The 21,052-nt window shown below is 35.9% G+C and overlaps 1 protein-coding gene and 1 long non-coding RNA gene across 2 annotated transcripts in view; both read right to left on the bottom strand.

Annotated features, from left to right (window-relative positions):
- Positions 1-11,703: 11,703 nt before the first annotated feature.
- LOC132734608 (signal recognition particle subunit SRP72-like) overlaps positions 11,704-21,052 on the bottom strand; it is a 75,699-nt gene continuing 66,350 nt past the window's right edge. Inside the window, exon 16 of the mRNA XM_060721402.1 lies at positions 11,704-11,857. Within this exon, the coding sequence (XP_060577385.1) occupies positions 11,719-11,857 (139 nt within the window). The 3' untranslated portion in view covers positions 11,704-11,718. The remainder of the gene's footprint in view (positions 11,858-21,052) is intronic.
- On the bottom strand, positions 14,304-17,845 carry LOC132734610 (uncharacterized). The gene is made up of 2 exons (XR_009626345.1): positions 15,103-17,845; positions 14,304-15,057 (listed from the first exon to the last, which is right to left on the bottom strand). It is a non-coding gene; the product is annotated as an uncharacterized LOC132734610 (long non-coding RNA).

The following is a 21,052-nucleotide window of genomic DNA, read 5'->3' as shown; positions in this document are numbered from 1 at the left end:
AAATAAAGAAGTATCAGTAAAAATTAGTATTTTTTAAGGAAAATTCTAAGTTCAAGGGGAGATAAATCTGAAAATATTTGTGCTAGAGTTATGAACCTTGTCACATAAGATGTGGTTGATGATAAGGAACATATATTTGAAGTTTGAAGTTGATACCTTAAGAAATGGCAAAGTTATAGTGAAAAATATTTTACTGCACCAAAACTTTAATCTAAAATCTGGACGCGGACGCCGACGCCGACGCCGGGGCGAGTAGGACAGCTCTCCATATACTTCGTATAGTCGAGCTAAAAACCGACAGACGGTCGACGGCCGGACAGACAAGCTTATTCCAGTATACCCCCCTTACAACTTTGTTGTGCGGGGGTATAATTATGATGATATTCAACAAGAGCATCGCATACTAATATGTGAGGCAATATATGCCTGAATACAAATTTGTTTTAAGTAATCAGAAGGCAGTCTAAAGGACAGCTAAATCCCCTTCCGCAGTAAACATACTATGTGACCTTTTACCAACCATGACCATGCATATCATAAGCACATAGTCTCATGATGGTGATTTAAAATCTTCCATAAAGTTAAAAAGTTATGGAGAACATATAATCTTGACCTTGGGGGTAGCAACCTGAATGTTGAGCTCTGCAGATTGTGTCATGGTGGTGATCATTTGTGCCAAGTAATTTTACAACCTTCAATTATTGCGCTCTGCACATCGCCTCATAATGGTGATCACTCGTGCCAAGTTATTTAAAAAACTTTTCAGCGGTTTAAAAGTTATGGAGCGGAAGGGGATTAAAAATAATCTTTAAATTAGAGAAGAGACACATTTATTACATTTGTCCAGAACATTTTTTATCAATTGTATTCACTTTCATTATGATACTAAGTGACCCTCAGTACAAGGGGCAGGTCGTAAAGTGGTTGCACACTTAGTTCAAGTTATTTTGAAAATCTTTAATAAGCTCATTCCTTATGGCAATGTTTATGCCACACTCGGTTTTAGGCTTAATTTGATCAAGTTTTTGAAGATATAAACAGGTCATGTACATATTTGGCAATTTGAAAGGTGACAATTTTGAAACCATGACGGAGACTGACAGACAAACAGACAAGCTGACTCCTATATACCCCCCCCCCCCCCCCTCTCGCTAAACTTAGTTTGTGGGGGTATAACAAAATTATGACAATTTAACTAAAATTCAATAATTTCACTTTCATGGCCAAGGTCATATAAATTCAAGATCAAGGTCAATTTAACCTTTTAAAAGGTCTTTTACAAAATGTTGTTTTGTTAAAGTATGATTAATTAATACCAAGTAAGCGTCAATTACAGAAAAAATCAGTGAAATTCAGTAAATTAACCTTAAAAGTCAAGGTCATAAATGAGCAAATATCAATTTCACTTTGATATACATGGAGGTCTTATCCTAACAACAGCTGTCACAGGAGAAAGCGAAGCTAGACTAACAAGAATTTGTAACAGAGTTACCAACGTCCCCCGCCTCAAGGAAATTTTATATGAAGCATAAAATTGTGCTATTTTAAAAGATTGAGGTATGGATCAAAGGACTTTCAGTCCAAAATTATGATCAATGCTAGATCTGCAAATACAACAATAAATTTATTAAAGAAATAAAATGAATGTTAAACTTTGACCTCTTAGTGTGACCTTGGAGGTAGGAGTGCAGGTGTTGTGCATGACATATCGTCTTATTATTGTAACTATTTGTACCAAGTATTTTCAAAATCCCTTGAACAATGAAGAAGTTATAGATGGGACACAAAATATACCCTCTAACAGACTATGTTAATGTTTGACCTCTACATGTGACCTTGACCTTGGATGTAGGGACACTGGTGTTACACATGACATATCATCTTATCATTGTGACTATTTGTGCCAAGTATTTTCAAAATCCCTTGATCTATGAAGAAGCTTAGTGGACAGGCAACAAAATATACCATATAACAGACTTTGTTAACTTTTGACCTCTAAGTTTGACCTTGACCTTGGAGGTAGGGGTGCAGGTGTTGTACTTGACATATCGTCTTATTATTGTGACTAATTGTGCCAAGTTATTTCAAAATCCCTTAAATTATGAAGAAGTTCTAGATCAAACGCAATATATACCCTTTAACAGACTATGTTAATTTTTGACCCAGAAATGTGACCTTGACCTTGGAGGTAGGGATGCAGGTGTTGCACATGACACATCGTCTTAGTATAGTGACTATTTGTGCCAAGTATTTTCAAAATCCTTTGATATATGAAAAAGTTATGGACCAGACACAAAATATACCCTATAACAGACTATGTTAATCTTTGACCTCCAAGTCTGACATTGACCTTGGAGGTAGGTGACCAATTGTTGCGCATGACACATCATCTCATTATTGTGAACAATTGTGACAAGTATTTACAAAATCCCTTCAAAGATAAGAAAGTTATTGACCGGACACGACTTATATCCTCAAATAGACAATGTTTACCTTGAATGAGCAAGTGTGACCTTGACCCTGGAGGTAGGGGTCTGGTTGTTGCGCATGACACATTGTCTTATTATAACAAACATTTGTGCCAAGTATTTTCAAATTCCTTTGATCAATGACAAAGTTATTGACCGGACACGAAATATACCCTGTAACAGACTATGTTAATCTTTGACCTCCAAGTGTGACCTTGACCTTGGAGGTAGGTTGTTGCATATGACACATTTACTTATTATTGTGAGCAATTGTGGCAAGGGCTATAATTTGAACAACTTTAGTAGAGGACCTATAGGTGATATTACATACAAAATATCTTAGCTCTAAGCCTTGTACCTTCAGAGAAGAATTTTTTTTAAAGTTTTTACTATATACATATAAGGACAACCTATGACCCCCAGGACAGGGCCAATTTTGAACCCGGGGCTATAATTTGAACACCTTAAGGTGATATCATGTACCAAATGTTATTCTAAAATCCTTCCATGTGTGACAAAGTTACAGTCCAGACACAAATGCAATTACCTATAAACTCTTATTGTGATAAAGTGAAACTTCAAAATGTTAGTGTGACCTTGACCTTTGAGGTAGGGACGAGAATTCTTGGATGCGACACATCGTCTTGATGTGGTAGACATTTGTAGCATGTTATTTCAAAATCCCTCAACTGACAAAGTTACAGTCTGGACACGAATGTAGTGGGGACACACAGACGATGCGATTTTAATATGCCTCCCTTGGGGGGGGGGGGGGGGGGGGATAAAAAAAATAAATTTACAAATGAATTCAAAGTTCAAAAATTAAATGTAGATAACTCTAGGAATACAAAAGCTTGGGTTTTATAACTCTTATCCATATTACAAGAAGTTATAAACAATAGCACCGCTAGGCTATTATCTCCTTCAAAAAGCAATCCTACTTTATAGCTGAAGAACCTTCATATATATATATAGTTGCTGTTTCCAAAGCACCACCATCAAGTTGTTATCTTGTAAGTAAAAATGCTACCACAGATGGACAGAAAGATGCCAGGGGTATAACATAATATAAGCAAATTTTTTAGGTCATATAATTAATGTACTCAATATAAGTGACATCCTATGAAATTTGACAGTGTAAAACTCTTAACAATATTAAGGTCATTTGATATTGACCTTGTGACCCCAATATAGATATGGTTCTTTTATTCAATATAGGCAATCATCCTATGAAACTTGAACACTTTAAGCCAAATGGAACTTTATGCTCCAAAAACCACAATTTTCAGTGTAAAGATAAATGTGACCCTGACCTTTGACCTTATGGCTCTAAAATCAAAAGGGGTCATATATTGGACATTGCTGTTCACCCTATAGAATTTTATAGCTGTGGGTTGATTAATACTTAAGTTATTGAGCGGAAACTGTTTTCAGTTTTAAGGTTATAGTAACCATGACCTTTAACCCAAAATCAATAGGGGTCTTCTACTCAATATGGACAATCATCCTATGAAGTTTGAATATTGTGGGCAAAATGGAACTTAGGCTATGGTCCGGAAATCAAATTGCTAATGGACGGACCACTTAAATGGACTAAGGGGCCATTTCTTTTGTTTAATAGAGGGCCATAGCTCCTAACTCTATTGTTACGGAATGAACTTTATTGTTCTATTTTCAGTTACATGGCCTCCTACTCTTAAATAGCATGGACAGACAGACACCAGGGAAAATAACATATGTCCGAAATTCTTTCGGGCATATAAAAAGTAAAAAAGTTATAATATTTCTTAAAGAAAATTCTAAGTTCAAAGGGAGATAAATCTGGAAATATTGCTGAAAAGAGTTATGAACCTTGTCACATAAGATGTGGTTGATGATAAGGAATATGTATTTGTAGTTTGAGGTAGATACCTTTAAAACTTAAAAAGTTATTGAAAAAAAAAAAAACTTTTCAAGTTCATGGGGGAGATAATTCTTGCAATATTGGAGCTAGAGTTATGAACCTTATCACATAAGATGTGGTTAATGATAAGGAACATATATTTGAAGTATGAAGTTGCTCCCTTAAGAAATAAAGAAGTAACATTAAAAAACAAGAGCCCGGTTTGACCCGGGTGATGCTCCCTCTTGTAGTTTCAGTGTTATGTCGGTGGAAAAAGTTCAAAGTGCAATAATTCCAAAATTAGGCAAGGAAGAGTTACTGTTCTTAGCACTGCACTTGTAATCAATGTGATATATCAACCTACAAAGTTTCTTGTTGATATCTCTTATGATTTCTGAGTTATGTCCAGGACAACTTCAAAAAGTAAAAATAAACAAAGGGCAATAACTCCAAAATTAGGACAAAAGGAGTAATTGTTCTTATGCACTGCACATCTACCCATTGAGATCTATTCACCTACAAAGTTTCATGTTGATATCTCTTATAGTTTTAGAGTTATGTCCCGGACAAGATTTTTCTATCAGGGGAGATAATTCAAAAACCGGGCAAAATAGAGTTATGGTTCTTTGACACTGCACTCCCCCTCAATGCCCTCTACCACTGTATGAAGTTTAAACAAATTATCTCCAAGGGTTTTCAAGTTACGCTCCGGACAAGACAACGGACGGACAGAAGGACGGACGGACAGACGGACAAGGCGCCGACTATATGCTCCCCCGAAATTTTTCGGGGAGCGTAAAAATATTTTTTAAGGAAACTTCAAAGTTCAAGATGAGGAGATAAATCTGAAAATATTGGTGCTAGAGTCATGAACCTTGTCACATAAGATGTGGTTGATGATAAGGAACATATATTTGAAGTATGAAGTTGATCCTTTATGAAATAAAGAAGTAACAGTAAAAAATAATATTTTCTAAGGAAAATTTTAAGTCAAGGGGAGATAAAACTGAATATTGGTGCTAGAGTTATGAACCATGCCACATAAGATGTGGCTGATGATAAGGAACATATATTTGAAGTTTGAAGTTGATACCTTAAGAAATGAAAAGTTAAAATGAAAAATATTTTACTGCACAAAAAGCTTTAAATCAGAAATCTAGACGCTGGCGCGGTGAGGACAGCTTTCCATTCGTAAAGTCGAGCTAAAAAATGTTGTGTCTTAACATGAAGTCAATCCATACAAAGTTATAGCCAGTAAGAAAAAAAAAAAAAAAAAAAAAAAATTCAGTTATTTGACCTTAGAAGTCAAGGTCATTTATTAATGAAGGTCAAAGTCTGTCTGGTAATTTGAAGGTCTGTCCTAAAAGATTGTTGTGTTCAAGTTTGAAGACAATCCATTTAAAAATAACAAAGCTATAGCCACTGATTTTTTTTAATTTTCTTGTTGGTTATGATAAGGGTTAAAGTTTGTGGATGGCAAAAAAAAAAAAAAAAAAAAAAACCGAGCTAAAAATTGCAATATTTTACTTAACATATTTGGCAAAATCGGTGTGCATTGCATACCTGTTAATATGGTTATTCTAAGAATCACATGGCGGGCTTGCAATTTCTACATATATTATTTTTCTAGCTTATCTTATTAAATGTTCCAATTTATTTCAGTACATGATTAACTAAATACACAGCCCCTGTATCCAAGCAACAACAAGAACCGGTTGAACCGGGTGATGCTCACTGACGAGGTTCTGGACACAGGAAGGTATAAAAAAAATGAACAAAGGGCAAAAACTCAAAAATTAGGCAAGGCGGAGTTATGTTTTTTTGCACGGCACTTCTATTCAATGAGATCTATCTATCTATAAAGTTTCCTGATGATATCAGAGTTATGTCCCGGGTAAAATTCAAAGTGCAAAAATGAACAAAGGGCAATAACTCCAAAATTAGACCAGGCTTTGTTTAGGTTCTTTAAGCATTGACAAAAGTCAAAAAGTAAAAACTAGAAATGTGTCATCATGCCACGGATGCCCCCGCATGCAGCCAAAATTTCAGATGTTATAATATTTAATTCCAAATTTGTTTGCACAAATTATTTTTTCATTTGCAGTTCAAAGCCCTTAAAACTTTTCAATGTTAACACAAACCATTTTCATACAATGTTCAAAGCACTGAAATTATTCAGTCTTAACCTTTTGAAAATAGCATATTTCATATTTGTAGCCAAAATAATGGCTACATACATTTCCACAAAAGTATGAGTGCTGAAACTGAAAGTTCAAAAATTTTCCAACATTTAAGAAAGATAAGTTTGTCCAAAATCATTGAACCACGACCAAATTCAAACTTTCCACAAAAGTATGAGTGCTGAAACAGAAAGTTCAAAATTTTTTCAACATTCAAGAAAGATAAGTTTGTCCAAAATCATTGAACCACGACCAAATTCAAACTTAAACTGCTCATTCCTAAGATGTATCTATATTATCTTCAATGTGAAAGGGGCATAACTCTGCCAAAAATCATCGAACCATGACCAAATTCGAACTTGACCTGTATTTTCTCAAGACATATCCATATGTCAAATTTGAGTTGAATGTGTTGTACCTTTGGGGAGATAATGAACGGAAACTGAAAATTTCATGTTATTTTCAAAGTAAAAGGGGCATAACTCTGCCAAAAATCATCGAACCATGACCAAATTTGAACTTGACCTGTATTTTCTCATGACATATCCATATGTCTAATTTGAGTTGAATGTGTTGTACTGTTGGGGAGATAATGAACAGAAAATGTAAATTTCATATTATTTTCAAAGTAAAAGGGGCATTACTCTGCCAAAAATCATTGAACCATGACCAAATTCTAACTTGGCCTGGGCATTCCAAAAACATATCCATATGTCTAATTTGAGTTGAATGTGTTGTACTGTTGGGGAGATAATAAACAGAAACTGAAAATTTCATATTATTTTCAAAGTGAAAGGGGCATAACTCTGCCAAAAATCATCGAACCATGACCAAATTCGAACTTGACCTGTATTTTCTCAAGACATATCCATATGTCAAATTTGAGTTGAATGTGTAATACCATTGGGGAGATAATGAACGGAAACTGAAAATGTCATATTATTTTCAAAGTAAAAGGGGCATAACTCTGCCAAGAATCATTGAACCATGACCAAAGTCGAACTTGACCTGTATTTTCTCATGACATATCCATATATTAAGTTTGAGTTGAATGTGTAATACCATTGGGGAGATAATGAACGGAAAATGAAAATTTAATATTATTTTCAAAGTAAAAGGGGCATAACTCTGCCAAAATCATTAAACCATGACCAAATTTGATCTTGACCTTTATATTCTCTTGATGTATCGATATGTCAAATTTGATTTGAATGTGTAATACCGTTAAGGAGATAATGAAAGGAAATTGAAAATTTCATATTAGTTTCAAAGTAAATGGGACATAACTCTACCAAGAATCATCGAACCATGAGCAAATTTAAACTTGACCTGTATTTTCTCATGACATATTCATATATTAAGTTTGAGTTGAATGTGTAATACCATTGGAGAGATAATGAACAGAAACTGAAAATTTCATATTATTTTCAAAGTAAAAGGGGCATAACTCTGCCAAGAATCATCGAACCATGACCAAATTCGAACTTGACCTGTATTTTCTCATGATATATCCATATGTCAAATTTGAGTTGAATGTGTGCAACCGTTACTAAGATAATGAACGGAAACTGATGATGACGGAATGACAGAATGACGGAATGACGGAATGACGGAAGGACGGAATGACGGAAGGACGGAAGGACGGAACAGGGTAACACTATATGCCCCGGCCATTACATGGCGGGGGCATAATAAACAAAAGGGCAATAACTTTAAAATAAGGCAAGGCAGAGTAATGATTCTTAAGCACTGCACTTCCACCCAATGAGACCTATCTATCTACAAAGTTTCATGTTGATATCTCTTATAATTTCAGAGTAATGTCCCGGACAAAGTTCAAAGTGTCAAAATGAACAAAGGCCAATAACTCCAAAGGTAGGCAAGACAGTGTTACAGTTCTTGTGCACTGCAAACCTACTTAATGAGAGCTATCTACCTACAAAGTTTCATGTTGATACCTCTTATACTTATAGAGTTATATCCTGGACAAAGTTCAAAGTGTGAAAATAAACAAAGCGGGGTAATTAAAAAATTAGGCAAGGCACAGTTACGGTTCTTGTGCACTGCACACCTACTCAATGGGATCTATCTACCTACAAAGTTTCATGTTGATACCTCTTATAGTTTTACAGTTATGTCCTGGACAAAGTTCAAAGTGTAAAAATAAAGGGAAATAACTCCAAAGGTAGGCAAGACAGTGTTACAGTTCTTGTGCACTGCAAACCTACTTAATGAGAGCTATCTACCTACAAAGTTTCATGTTGATACCTCTTATACTTATAGAGTTATGTCCTGGACAAAGTTCAAAGTGTGAAAATAAACAAAGCGGGGTAATAACAAAATTAGGCAAGGCACAGTTACGGTTCTTGTGCACTGCACACCTACTCAATGGGATCTATCTACCTACAAAGTTTCATGTTGATACCTCTTATAGTTTTACAGTTATGTCCTGGACAAAGTTCAAAGTGTAAAAATAAACAAAGGGGAATAATTAAATAAATCAGGCAAGGCAGAGTTACGGTTCTTGTGCACTGCACACCTACTCGTTGAGATCTTTCTACCTACAAAGTTTTATGTTGATACCACTTATAGTTTTAGAGTTATGTCCCGACCAAAGTTCAAAGTGTAATATAAACAAAGGGGGATAATTCAAAAATAAGGCAAGGCAGAGTTACGGTTTTTGTGCACTGCACACCTACTCAATGAGATCTATCTACCTACAAAGTTTCATGTTGATACCTCTTATACATTTAGAGTTATGTCTCGGACAAAGTTCAAAATGTAAAAATAAACAAAGGGGGATAATTCAAAAATTAGGCATAGCAGAGTTACGGTTCTTGTTCACTGCACACCTACTCAATGAGGTCTATTTACCTACAAAGTTTCATGTTGATACCTAATATAGTTTTAGTTATGTCCTGGACAAAATTCAAAGTGTAAAATAAACAAAGGGGAATAATTCAAAAATTAGGCAAGGCAGAGTTACAGTTCTTGTTCACTGCACACCTACTCAATGAGGTCTATCTACCTACAAAGTTTCATGTTGATACCTATTATAGTTTTAGAGTTATGTCCTGGACAAAATTCAAAGTGTAAAATAAACAAAGGGGAATAATTCAAAAATTAGGCAAGGCAGAGTTACGGTTCTTGTGCACTGCACACCTACTCAATGAGATCTATCTACCTACAAAGTTTCATGTTGAAACCTCTTATACTTTTAGAGTTATGTCCAGGACAAAGTTCAAAGTGTAAAATAAACAAAGGGGGATAATTCAAAAATTAGGCAAGGCAGAGTTACGGTTCTTGTGCACTGCACACCTACTCAATGAGATCTATCTACCTACAAAGTTTCATGTTGATACCTCTTATACATTTAGAGTTATGTCCCGGACAAAGTTCAAAGTGTAAAAATAAACAAAGGGGGATAATTCAAAAATTAGGCATAGCAGAGTTACGGTTCTTGTTCACTGCACACCTACTCAATGAGGTCTATTTACCTACAAAGTTTCATGTTGATACCTATTACAGTTTTAGTTATGTCCTGGACAAAATTCAAAGTGTAAAATAAACAAAGGGGAATAATTCAAAAATTAGGCAAGGCAGAGTTACAGTTCATGTTCACTGCACACCTACTCAATGAGGTCTATCTACCTACAAAGTTTCATGTTGATACCTATTATAGTTTTAGAGTTATGTCCTGGACAAAATTCAAAGTGTAAAATAAACAAAGGGGAATAATTCAAAAATTAGGCAAGGCAGAGTTACGGTTCTTGTGCACTGCACACCTACTCAATGAGATCTATCTACCTACAAAGTTTCATGTTGATACCTCTTATACTTTTAGAGTTATGTCCCGGACAAAGTTCAAAGTGTAAAATAAACAAAGGGGGATTAATTCAAAAATTAGGCAAGGCAGAGTTACGGTTCTTGTGCACTGCATTTTACTCAATGAGATCTATCTACCTACAAAGTTTCATGTTGATACCTCTTATACATTTAGAGTTATGTCCCGGACAAAGTTTAAAGTGTAAAAATAAACAAAGGGGGATAATTCAAAAATTAGGCATAGCAGAGTTACGGTTCTTGTTCACTGCACACCTACTCAATGAGGTCTATTTACCTACAAAGTTTCATGTTGATACCTATTACAGTTTTAGTTATGTCCTGGACAAAATTCAAAGTGTAAAATAAACAAAGGGGAATAATTCAAAAATTAGGCATGGCAGAGTTACAGTTCTTGTTCACCGCACACCTACTCAATGAGGTCTATCTACCTACAAAGTTTCATGTTGATACCTCTTATACATTTAGAGTTATGTCCCGGACAAAGTTCAAAGTGTAAAAATAAACAAAGGGGAATAATTCAAAAATTAGGCAAGGCAGAGTTACGGTTCTTGTGCACTGCACACCTACTCAATGAGATCTATCTACCTACAAAGTTTCATGTTGATACCTCTTATACATTTAGAGTTATGTCCCGGACAAAGTTCAAAGTGTAAAAATAAACAAAGGGGAATAATTCAAAAATTAAGCAAGGAAGAGTTACGGTTCTTGTGCACTGCACACCTACTCAATGAGATCTATCTACCTACAAAGTTTCATGTTGATACCTCTTGTTGTTTCAAAGTTATGATCCGGACAAGAAAAGGGGACGGACGGACGTTTTAACAGGAGAGTAATAATGTGGCTACTCTATTGTTCTCTTTATTGTTCTTTTTAGCCACACAAAAGAAAATAGCCACATAAAAGCATTACGGAATGAATGACATAAAAGAGAAAGAACAGTTACCTATTGTCCCTCTAGCCACATAATTATTGTCCTGTGAGTGCGGACGGACGGACGGAAAGACGGACGTTCTCACAGGACAGTAATTATGTGGCTACTCTATTGTTCTCTCTATTGTTCTTTTTAGCCACACAAAAGAAAATAGCCACATAAAAGCATTACGGAATGAATGACATCAAAGAGAAAGAACAGTTACCTATTGTTTCTCTAGCCACATAACTACTGTCCTGTGAGTGCGGACGGACGGACAAGGCGGCGACTATATGCTCCCCCGAAACTTTTCGGGGAGCATAAATAAAAGCCTATGTCATTTTGGATCATCCCTTCTACATGCAATTTAATTGACCCTCAAGCTTACACTGTCAAATTGCTTGAGATTTTAGTATTATTACAAACAATTAATTAATTTATATATGAGGAAGTCAAAGTATTCCAACTTATCTCCATATAAAAAGATAAAAACATAATAATACAATAAATACACATACTCTTCTTTTTCTTCTTCTTCTTTTTTTGTATAAGAGCAGCTGTGTCACCAGATCTGTAATAAATTATTTATGGAAAATGTCAAATGTTATGCAAATTTTTACTAAGTCAAGGGCAATAACTCTAAAAATACTACATAAATTCACATGAAAAACCCAGGTGCACAACTACTTATGCCAATCACATTCCTGAAAAGTTTCATGACTCTAGGTCAAATCCTTTTTGAGTTACATGCGACACAAGTTGAAGATTGAAAAATTTTACTAAGAAAAGGGCAATAACTCTAAAAATACTAAACAAGAGCCGGTAGAACCGGGTGATGCTTCCCAAATAGGTTTTGGACAAAGGAAGGTATACCTCCTGTAGTATCAGAGTTATGTCACAGACAAGTTCAAAGTGAAAAACAACCCAAATGTTGTGTGCGACATGTAGTCTCAATATGGTGATCATTTCTGTGAAATAGTTGTAAAATCCAACTTCAAATAACGAAATTATGGGCCGGACACGATTTTGCTGCAAAGTCATGCTGTGACCTTGACCTTCAAGGTAGCGACCCAAATGTTGCGCACAACACGTCCTCTCAATATGGTGATCATTTCTGTGAAATATACTGAACCAAAAAAGCAACTTTCCCAAGTATGTGCCAGTTGTTCAACGGTACCATTGAGATGTACACACATATGTACATGAAGTAGCTTGTAAAATTCGTTTTGTTTGCAAAATCGGTCAGCAAATCCCCGTATTAAAGCCCGATATGTTTATTCAACGTAAAAACCGAGTTTCAAAAGGAATGAAAAACTGTACTAGCATATCTACATTCAAACTTGGAGAAAGTTTCTTTTTTGTTTCAGTATAGTTGTAAAATCCAACTTGAAATAACAAAGTTATGGGCCGGACACGATTTTGCTGCAAGATCATGCTGTGACATTGACCTTTAAGGTAGCGACCAAAATGTTGCGTGTGACACATCGGACATATGGTGATCATTTCTGTGTTAAATCCAACTTCAAATAACAAAGTTATGGGCCGGCCACGATTTTGCTGCAAGGTCATGCTGTGACCTTGACCTTCAAGGTAGCAATCTAAATGTTGCGCGCGACACTTCATTTTAATACAGTGATCATTTCTGTGAAATAGTTGTAAAATCAAACTTCAAATAACAGTTATGGGCCCGACACGATTTTGCTGCAAGGTCATGCTGTGACCTTGACCTTCAAGGTAGCAACCTAAATGTTGCTCATGACACTTCATTTTAATACGGTGATCATTTCTGTGAAATAGTTGTAAAATCCAACTTCAAATAACAGAGTTATGAGCCGGACACGTTTTTGCTGCAAGGTCATGCTGTGACCTTGACCTTCAAGGTAGCAAACCAAATGTTGCGCGCGACAAGTCGTCTCAATATGGTTATCATTTCTGTGAAATAGTTGTAAAATCCGATTTCAAATAACAAGTTATGGGCCGGAAACGTATTAGGGATCAACATGCTGATCAACATTCCTGTAGTTTCATGACTCAAATCCTTTTCGAGTTACGTGCGACACAAGTTGAAAATTGCAAAATTTTACTAAGTTAAGGGCAATAACTCTTAAAATACTAAATAAGTCCACACGAAAATTCCCAGGGGCACAACTGCACATGCTTATCAACATTCCTGTTAAGTTTCATGACTCTTAAGTCAAATACTTTTTGAGTTACATGCGACACAAAAGAGAGCGAACGGACGGACAAAATGATGGACAGACAGACAAGGGTAAATCTAAATGCCCATCCCCCCTAAAGTGGGGGCACAAAAATAATCAAAATGCTATGCTTACAAATAATTTTCTTCTTTTTTATTACCTTCCTTAACATTTATAACAAAACATCCATCTTTATAATGTTCATTATTTGTACAAAACAACAATAATGTTGGTTTTTAAATGATTAAAATTCAAAGAAACATATAAAGAATATTATACTTGAAATTCCAAAGCACAAAATATTATGCCTAAAAATAACCTAAAATCAACAAGAGCTGTCGGTAGGACAGCAACGCTGGACTTTTCTTAGTGCTTGATAGTAAAAACAAAATGCTTGATACAGTTTACAGGTTGGGGTGATGAGGGTGAACAAGTGTGCAAAGTTTCAAAGCCATATGTCCATGGACTTTGAAAATATTTGAGGTATAACAGAAACTTTAGGGTAAATTCTTAGTCAAAAAAGGGGCATAATTCTGTCAAAGTGCTTGATAGAGTTACCTCCTCCTGTCTACAGGTTGGGGTCATGATGGTGAACAAGTGTGCAAAGTTTCAAAGCCATGATGTCAATGGACTTTGAAAATATTTGAACTATTACAAAAACTTTAACAAAAATTCTAAGTCGAAAAAGGGGCATAATTCTGTCAAAATGCTTGATAGAGTTACCTCCTCCTGTCTACAGGTTGGGGTCATGATGGTGAACAAGTGTGTAAAGTTTCAAAGCCATATGTCAATGGACTTTGAAAATATTTGAACTATTACAAAAACTTTAACATAAATTCTAAGTCGAAAAAGGGGCATAATTCTGTCAAAATGCTTGATAGAGTTACCTCCTCCTGTCTACAGGTTGGGGTCATGATGGTGAACAAGTGTGCAAGTTTCAAAGCCATATGTCAATGGACTTTGAAAATATTTGAACTATTACAAAAACTTTAACATAAGTGGTTACGCCGACGCCGACGCTCGGGTGACTACAATAGCTCTACTTATTCTTATCGAATAGTCGAGCTAAAAATGCTATGCTTACAAATAATTTACTCCTGTTTTATTACCTTCCATTACATTTATACCATCAAAACATCCATCTTATGTTCTTTATTTCTATAAAACTGATAATTCTACTTTTAAAATGTGATGATACATGCAAATCTATGCTCTGCATGTTGTAGGTTTGAAGAAAAGACTTTCAAAACATATATACTATATAAACCTGTTTACATGTAAACTGTGCAAAACCTACCAATCTCCCCACCAACTAAATGGGCACAGCCATTTTTTAATATCAGTGAAATGATTTTTGGAATAACTGCAGGGTTCTTCTATGTAATGATACATGCCAAATAACTATAAACTGGAATTATTAACATTATAAAAGAATACATACATGAAAACAGGCTTCGCGAAACTGCTGAAAAATTTGCCTGACATTCGGTCAGACAAACTTTCAATTCTTGTCTGACCGAAAGAACTTTTGTCTGATCGAATTTTTTTTTCAAATATATGTATATGGTAATACCTTTGTGTTTTTTTTAAAGACATAACTGGTAATAACTGGTAATACCTTTGTGTTTTTTTTAAAGACATAACAACTTTTAAAGATTTGCAACACAATTTTATTCCCTTAAATAAAACATTAGTTTATCCAGATTGATGGACTCTGTCTGGAAATCAAAACATTCATGATCAAAGCGGCCATTTTTCCATTTACCCACAAATTCTCGGCGGGCGCCTGGACTCGTATTCCTTTTGTTTCGCTTTTTTTTCTTCATTGGTTAGTTTACGATTTTTGCCGGGCGTAGCGCCAGCGTAATAATGTAACAAGCTAATTCGTTGAATTTATATCCCTCGCCGAGTGCTGGTTATTATTAACACAACAACTGAATACATAAGGCTTTATTTATATATTAATCATGGCATAAACAGTAATATTCTTTGAACTTGATAAATATTCAGGGAAATAACAGAGCCATAACTTTGTGTTAAATAGTAAAATCTGGAAATGCCAATGAGATGTATGCATACTACATAACTAATCAAGGGCCATAAATCTGAGTTATAAGTATCTGACTGGAACAAGGCGACTATATGCACATCTCCTCTTAGTATCCCATAAAGTTTCATTGAATTCCAGCCGGTGGTAGCAGAGAAGTAGCGAGGAAACAAATATTTTTCTATATAGATACTGCATAACTAATCAAGGGCCATAACTCTGAGTTAAAGTGTCTGACCGGAACAAGCCGATGATATGCGCATCTCCTCTTGGTATTGAAGGTTCCCATAAAGTTTTGTTGAATTCCAGCCACTACTTGCAGAGAAGTAGTGCGGAAACGATTTTTACTCTATATGCATACTACATAACTAATCAAAGGCTATAACTCTGAGTTAAAGGGTCTGACCGGAACAAGCTGACGATATGCGCATCTCCTCTTGATATTGATGATTCCCATAAAGTTTCGTTGAATTCCAGCCAGTAGTTGCAGAGAACTACTCCGGAAATAATTTTTACTCCATATGCATATTTCATAACTAATCAAGGGCCATAACTCTGAGTTAAAGTGTCTGACCCGAACAAGCCTACGACATGCGCATCTCCTCTTGGTATTGAAGGTTCCCATAAAGTTTCGTTGAATTCCAGCCAGTAGTTGCAGAGAAGTAGCGCGGAAACGATTTTTACTCCATATGCATACTGCATAACTAATCAAGGGCCATAACTCTGAGTTAAAGGGTCTGACCGGAACAAGCCGATGATATGCGCATCTCCTCTAGATATTGATGATTCCCATAAAGTTTCGTTGAATTCCAGCCAGTAGTTGCAGAGAACTACTCCGGAAACGAAATTCGGACGGATGGACGGACGGACGAACGGACGGTCAGATGCGCATCTCCTCTTGATATTGATGATTCCCATAAAGTTTCGTTGAATTCCAGCCAGTAGTTGCAGAGAACTACTCCGGAAACGAAATTCGAACGGACGGATGGATGGATGGACAGACGGACGGACAACGCCAAAACTATATCCCCCTCCCGATTCCATCGGCGGGGGATAATAACATCGACATTTTGGTTATTGACAGTCGTATGTATCTAGAATTTGATTGGACACTTATAATGAAACGGCGAATCAAAACTCGGTTTACATTTTTTTATTCAAGGGAGAAACTTCGGTCTTGATCGGTCTTGGATATATCCCGGTATTCGTACCGGACATAAGGTCCGGAACTCCGAAAAAAAATATCGGACCGGCCTGATTTTTGCCGGACATGTCCGACAGTCCGGCAACTTTCGCGAAGCCTGATGAATAGTTTTTCTATCTATGTGACTCAGTGGTGCAGGGACAAACTGACACCTTGTCAGAGCATGATTTATATAAATTTTGTGGATGTCAACAAGGCATGCTTCATGCAAAATATCTAAGCTTTAACATAAATTACAAGTAATATTTTTTGGCAAATGAAAATGTGTTCTCATTTAAAACTTTTAAAATTCAGCAATTCAAAAATTCAGTGGTAGTCATTGGCTAAACTTTCTGCAACTTATGATATTGGTTTTTCTTCCTTTGAAGAAAGACTGCCCACAATATGGCAATACTGATCACTCCTGTAAAGTTTGGTTGAAATCCCATCAGTAGTATGACCTGTGAAGGCAAGAAAAGATTTTTCTATTTTTAGCCCTGGCAGCTATTTTGTGCAGTGAAGCGGAACATGCCGGTGATGTGCACAATTACTGATGGTACTGATCACTCCTGTAAAGTTTGGTTGAAAACCCACTAGTAGTTTGACCAGTGAAGGCTGGACAAGATTTTTCTATTTTTAGCTCTGGCGACCATTTTCTGCAGTGAAGGGGAACGTGCCAGTGATGTGCACAACTACGGATGGTACTGATTACTGCTGTAAAGTTTGGTTGAAATCCCACCAGAATTTTGACCTGTAAAGGCCGGACAAGATTTTTGTATTTTTAGCTCTGGTGGCAATTTTGTGCAGCAAAGCAGAACATGTCATTATTGTGAACAACTGGGTATGGTACTGATCACTCCTGTAAAGTTTGGTTGAAATCACACAAGTAGTTTGACCTGTGAAGGCCAGACAAGATTTTTCTATTTTAAGGTCTGGCAGCCATTTTGTGCAGCAAAACAGAATGTGCTGTAGATGTGTACAACTAGAGATGGTACTCATCACTTCTGTAAAGTTTGGTTGAAATCCCACCAGTATTTTGACCTGTGAAAGCTTGACAAGATTTTTTGATTTTTAGCTCTGTCGGCCATTTTGTGCAGTGAGGGGGAACATGCCAGTGATCACTCCTGTAAAGTTCGGACAACCAGAAGGACCGACGTTGTAACAGGAGTCTTAATGTTCTATTGTTCTTTTTAGCCACACAAAAGAAAATAGCCAAATAACAGCATTCACGGAATGAATAACATAAAAGAGAAAGATAAGTTACCTATTGTCTCTCTAGTCACTTTATTACTGTCCCGTTAGAGCGGACGGACCTCAGGCCAAAATGGAATAAGGGGCCATTTCTTTCGTTATTTTCTATTGTTTAACCCATTACCCGATATACATGCCTTTTAACGCCTTTTTCACCCCCCCCCCTTTTTGTTGTCTCAAATGGTGAAAAAACGCCTTATTTAGGCCCCCAACACTTGTTAGCTCGACTATTCGCAGAATAATCGAGCTAATGCAGTCACCCATTTGTCGGCGTCCCTGTGGTGTAAGCTGGTATCTCCATAACTACTCAAGGGATTGGATTGAAACTTCACACACATGTTTTCTGTGATTATCTAACATGATTGGCACAAGTCCTATATAACTCTTGATTTGTTTTTTTTCATAATTATGCCCCTTTTTGGACTTTGAAATTCTTGGTAAAGTTTTTGCTTGTAAGCTGGTATCTCCATAACTACTGAAGGGAATGGATTGAAACTTCACACACTTGTTCTCTGTGATTATCTAACATAATTGGCACAAGTCCTATATAACTCTTGATTTGTTTTTTTCATACAGTGTAACTTCTGAAAACCGAACACCCTTGGGACTTGTCAAAAAGTTCGGATTTCAGAGGTTTCCGGAATTCAGAGGTTTATGAAAATGTGGACAAGACTAAGCCACTAAATGTCAAGGAAAATGTGGCCATTACTGTAATATCATATATAATAGTCTTTTAATCAAGATAAAGATGTGAAGGAAAAGAAAATATTTAACACTTATAATACTTTTAATACTTTATAATAATGATACTTGTATAAAAATCAATCAAATGCAATAAAATCCCTAAAGACGTTTGATGCATACATTGTCCCAATTAATTGTCATTTAATCCGCTAATAAACACTTCAATTTAACTGACCGCCATAAATTACTTTAATTAACCGCATCACTTCAAACATACCATTTCACAGTTTGTGATTTTAACGCGTGTCAAATTACACGATCACCGCTAATTAGTAAACAATCGATAGGGAGATTTAATCTTCCTGCTCGATTTACAATGTATTTCACACCTTTGGATATTTCCGGATTTTGGAGGTAAAATTGCATTGATTTGACTCTAATTTTACGAAAATATCGTCCGGAATTCAGAATTTAGAAGTTCCGGAATTCAGAAGTATTATATTAATAGAAAATGGAAGGAAAAAAATCAGGACCGAAAAAATTGTTCGGTTTTTAGAAGTTTCCGGATTTCAGAAGTTCCGGAATTCGGATGTTACACTGTAGTTATGCCCCTTTTTGGACTTAGAAATTCTTCGTAAAGTTTTTGCTTGTAAGCTAGTATCTCTAGAACTACTGAAGGGTTTTGTGCCTTTATTGGGACAATTTTATGCATTCATAATAATAAAGCAGTGATTTACTCGATAAAACATCTTAATAACAAGCCTTTGTACCTTTTCGGACAATTTTATGTTTTCATATAGGTAAGCATTATAACCTTATGAAACTCAATGAAACACATTTGTGACAACTTTTTGAATAGTCCAGCGTTACTGTCCTCCGACAGTTCTTGTTTTTGTTTGAGAAATGTTGTTTAAAAAAGTGACCACTTTTTCGGTGCTGCCCCCTATCCATAGATACATGAGGGGGTTGCCAGAAGGGGGATGTGCCCACTTCTGTTTGGGGGACCACCCACCCTCATCGCTAAGTAATTTTTGGACTTGTGACAGGCTAAAAATTACCCCAGGTTGATCGTGAGGTAAGGTGTAACCAATGCTGAAAAGCCTTTGACTCTATCTCAATCCATTGAGAAGTTGCAGCACTTTGAAACCAATTTTGATGGAAAAAATCAATACAAAATAGTGATTAAATTTGGCAATTTTGAGATATCTCCTCGTTGCCATGGTAACAGGAAATTTAAGACAGAGCATGTCATTACAAAGGCAATGGTCCAGTCAACATTTGTGCCAAGTTTGATTAGTATTGAATTTGAAGCTTTTGTTTGATTGGGTTTTACGTCACATCGACACAGTATAGGTCATATCGTGACGTCCCAGCTTTACTGGTGGAGGAAGACCTCAGGTGCCCTTCCATGCATTATTCCCGGCACGAACAGGCACCTAAGTAGAACCACGGATGTTCCGTAAGCTAGCTGGATAGCTTCCTCACATAAAAGAATCCAAAGTCCCTGTCGGGATTTGAACCCATTTAAAGCGGTGAGGGGCAAGTGGTTTGAAGTCAACGACCTTAACCACTCGGCCATGAACACTTTTATAGTTTTATAGCAATTTGAACTATAACAGGAGACTTTTCAATGAAAATAGCCAATTTTCACAAAATGCTCATGCTGTAATGGGTTAATAGAGGGCCAATGACCCCTAAATCTATTGTTACAAAATGAACTCTATTGTTCTCTTTTGTTCTGTTTACAGTTAGATGGCCCCATATCCCTATTCGGTAGTGCTGACTGACAGACGGATGGAGAGACCGCGAAGGCAAAAACATATGTCTCCCAAAAATAAAGATAAGTCACCAAAAGTGCTATAATTATTATTTATTTTACATTCTTTTCTTTTTGTTTTCAACCAATAATTACATATTAGAAATAAAGTTTATCTGAAATTCAGTACAATTTCATAAAAAAATCTCCTTTCTTTTTAGTATTGATAGTGTTATTTTGAATTAATTTTGCTGCTACATATAATATACATAAGAAATATCTATTCTTTGTAATTGCATAAGCAAAATCTTAAATTAATTAAATGTGTTAAAATGAAAATTATTGATCAGAGATTTATAGTAATCTGGCACCGTGTTTTTTGTTTTGTTTTCACAAAGGTTGTGAATGTAACTAATCAGCAAGTATATGGCATGTTTTTCTAAAAAAAAAACAGCCCTATATTACAGGAAACAAGCAATTATCATAGTATTGCAAGCAATCCATAAGTCCCCTACCCGTTAGAACCCCAGCAACATTCTGATGGGCCATTGGCCATTCAATTTTACCAGTGAATGAATGAACTTAAATCTTTTGAGTTCTAAGTTTGTCTATATCACAGTTATGTGTAAAGTTTCCCTGCCTGGTAA

The sequence above is a fragment of the Ruditapes philippinarum genome, unplaced genomic scaffold (assembly GCF_026571515.1).
Source record: "Ruditapes philippinarum isolate M1 unplaced genomic scaffold, ASM2657151v2 ctg8078_1_1_1_1, whole genome shotgun sequence".
In the NCBI taxonomy this organism is placed as follows: Eukaryota; Metazoa; Mollusca; class Bivalvia; order Venerida; family Veneridae; genus Ruditapes; species Ruditapes philippinarum.
Note: the sequence above shows the minus strand (reverse complement) of the source record. Positions and strands in the feature narration are given on the sequence as shown.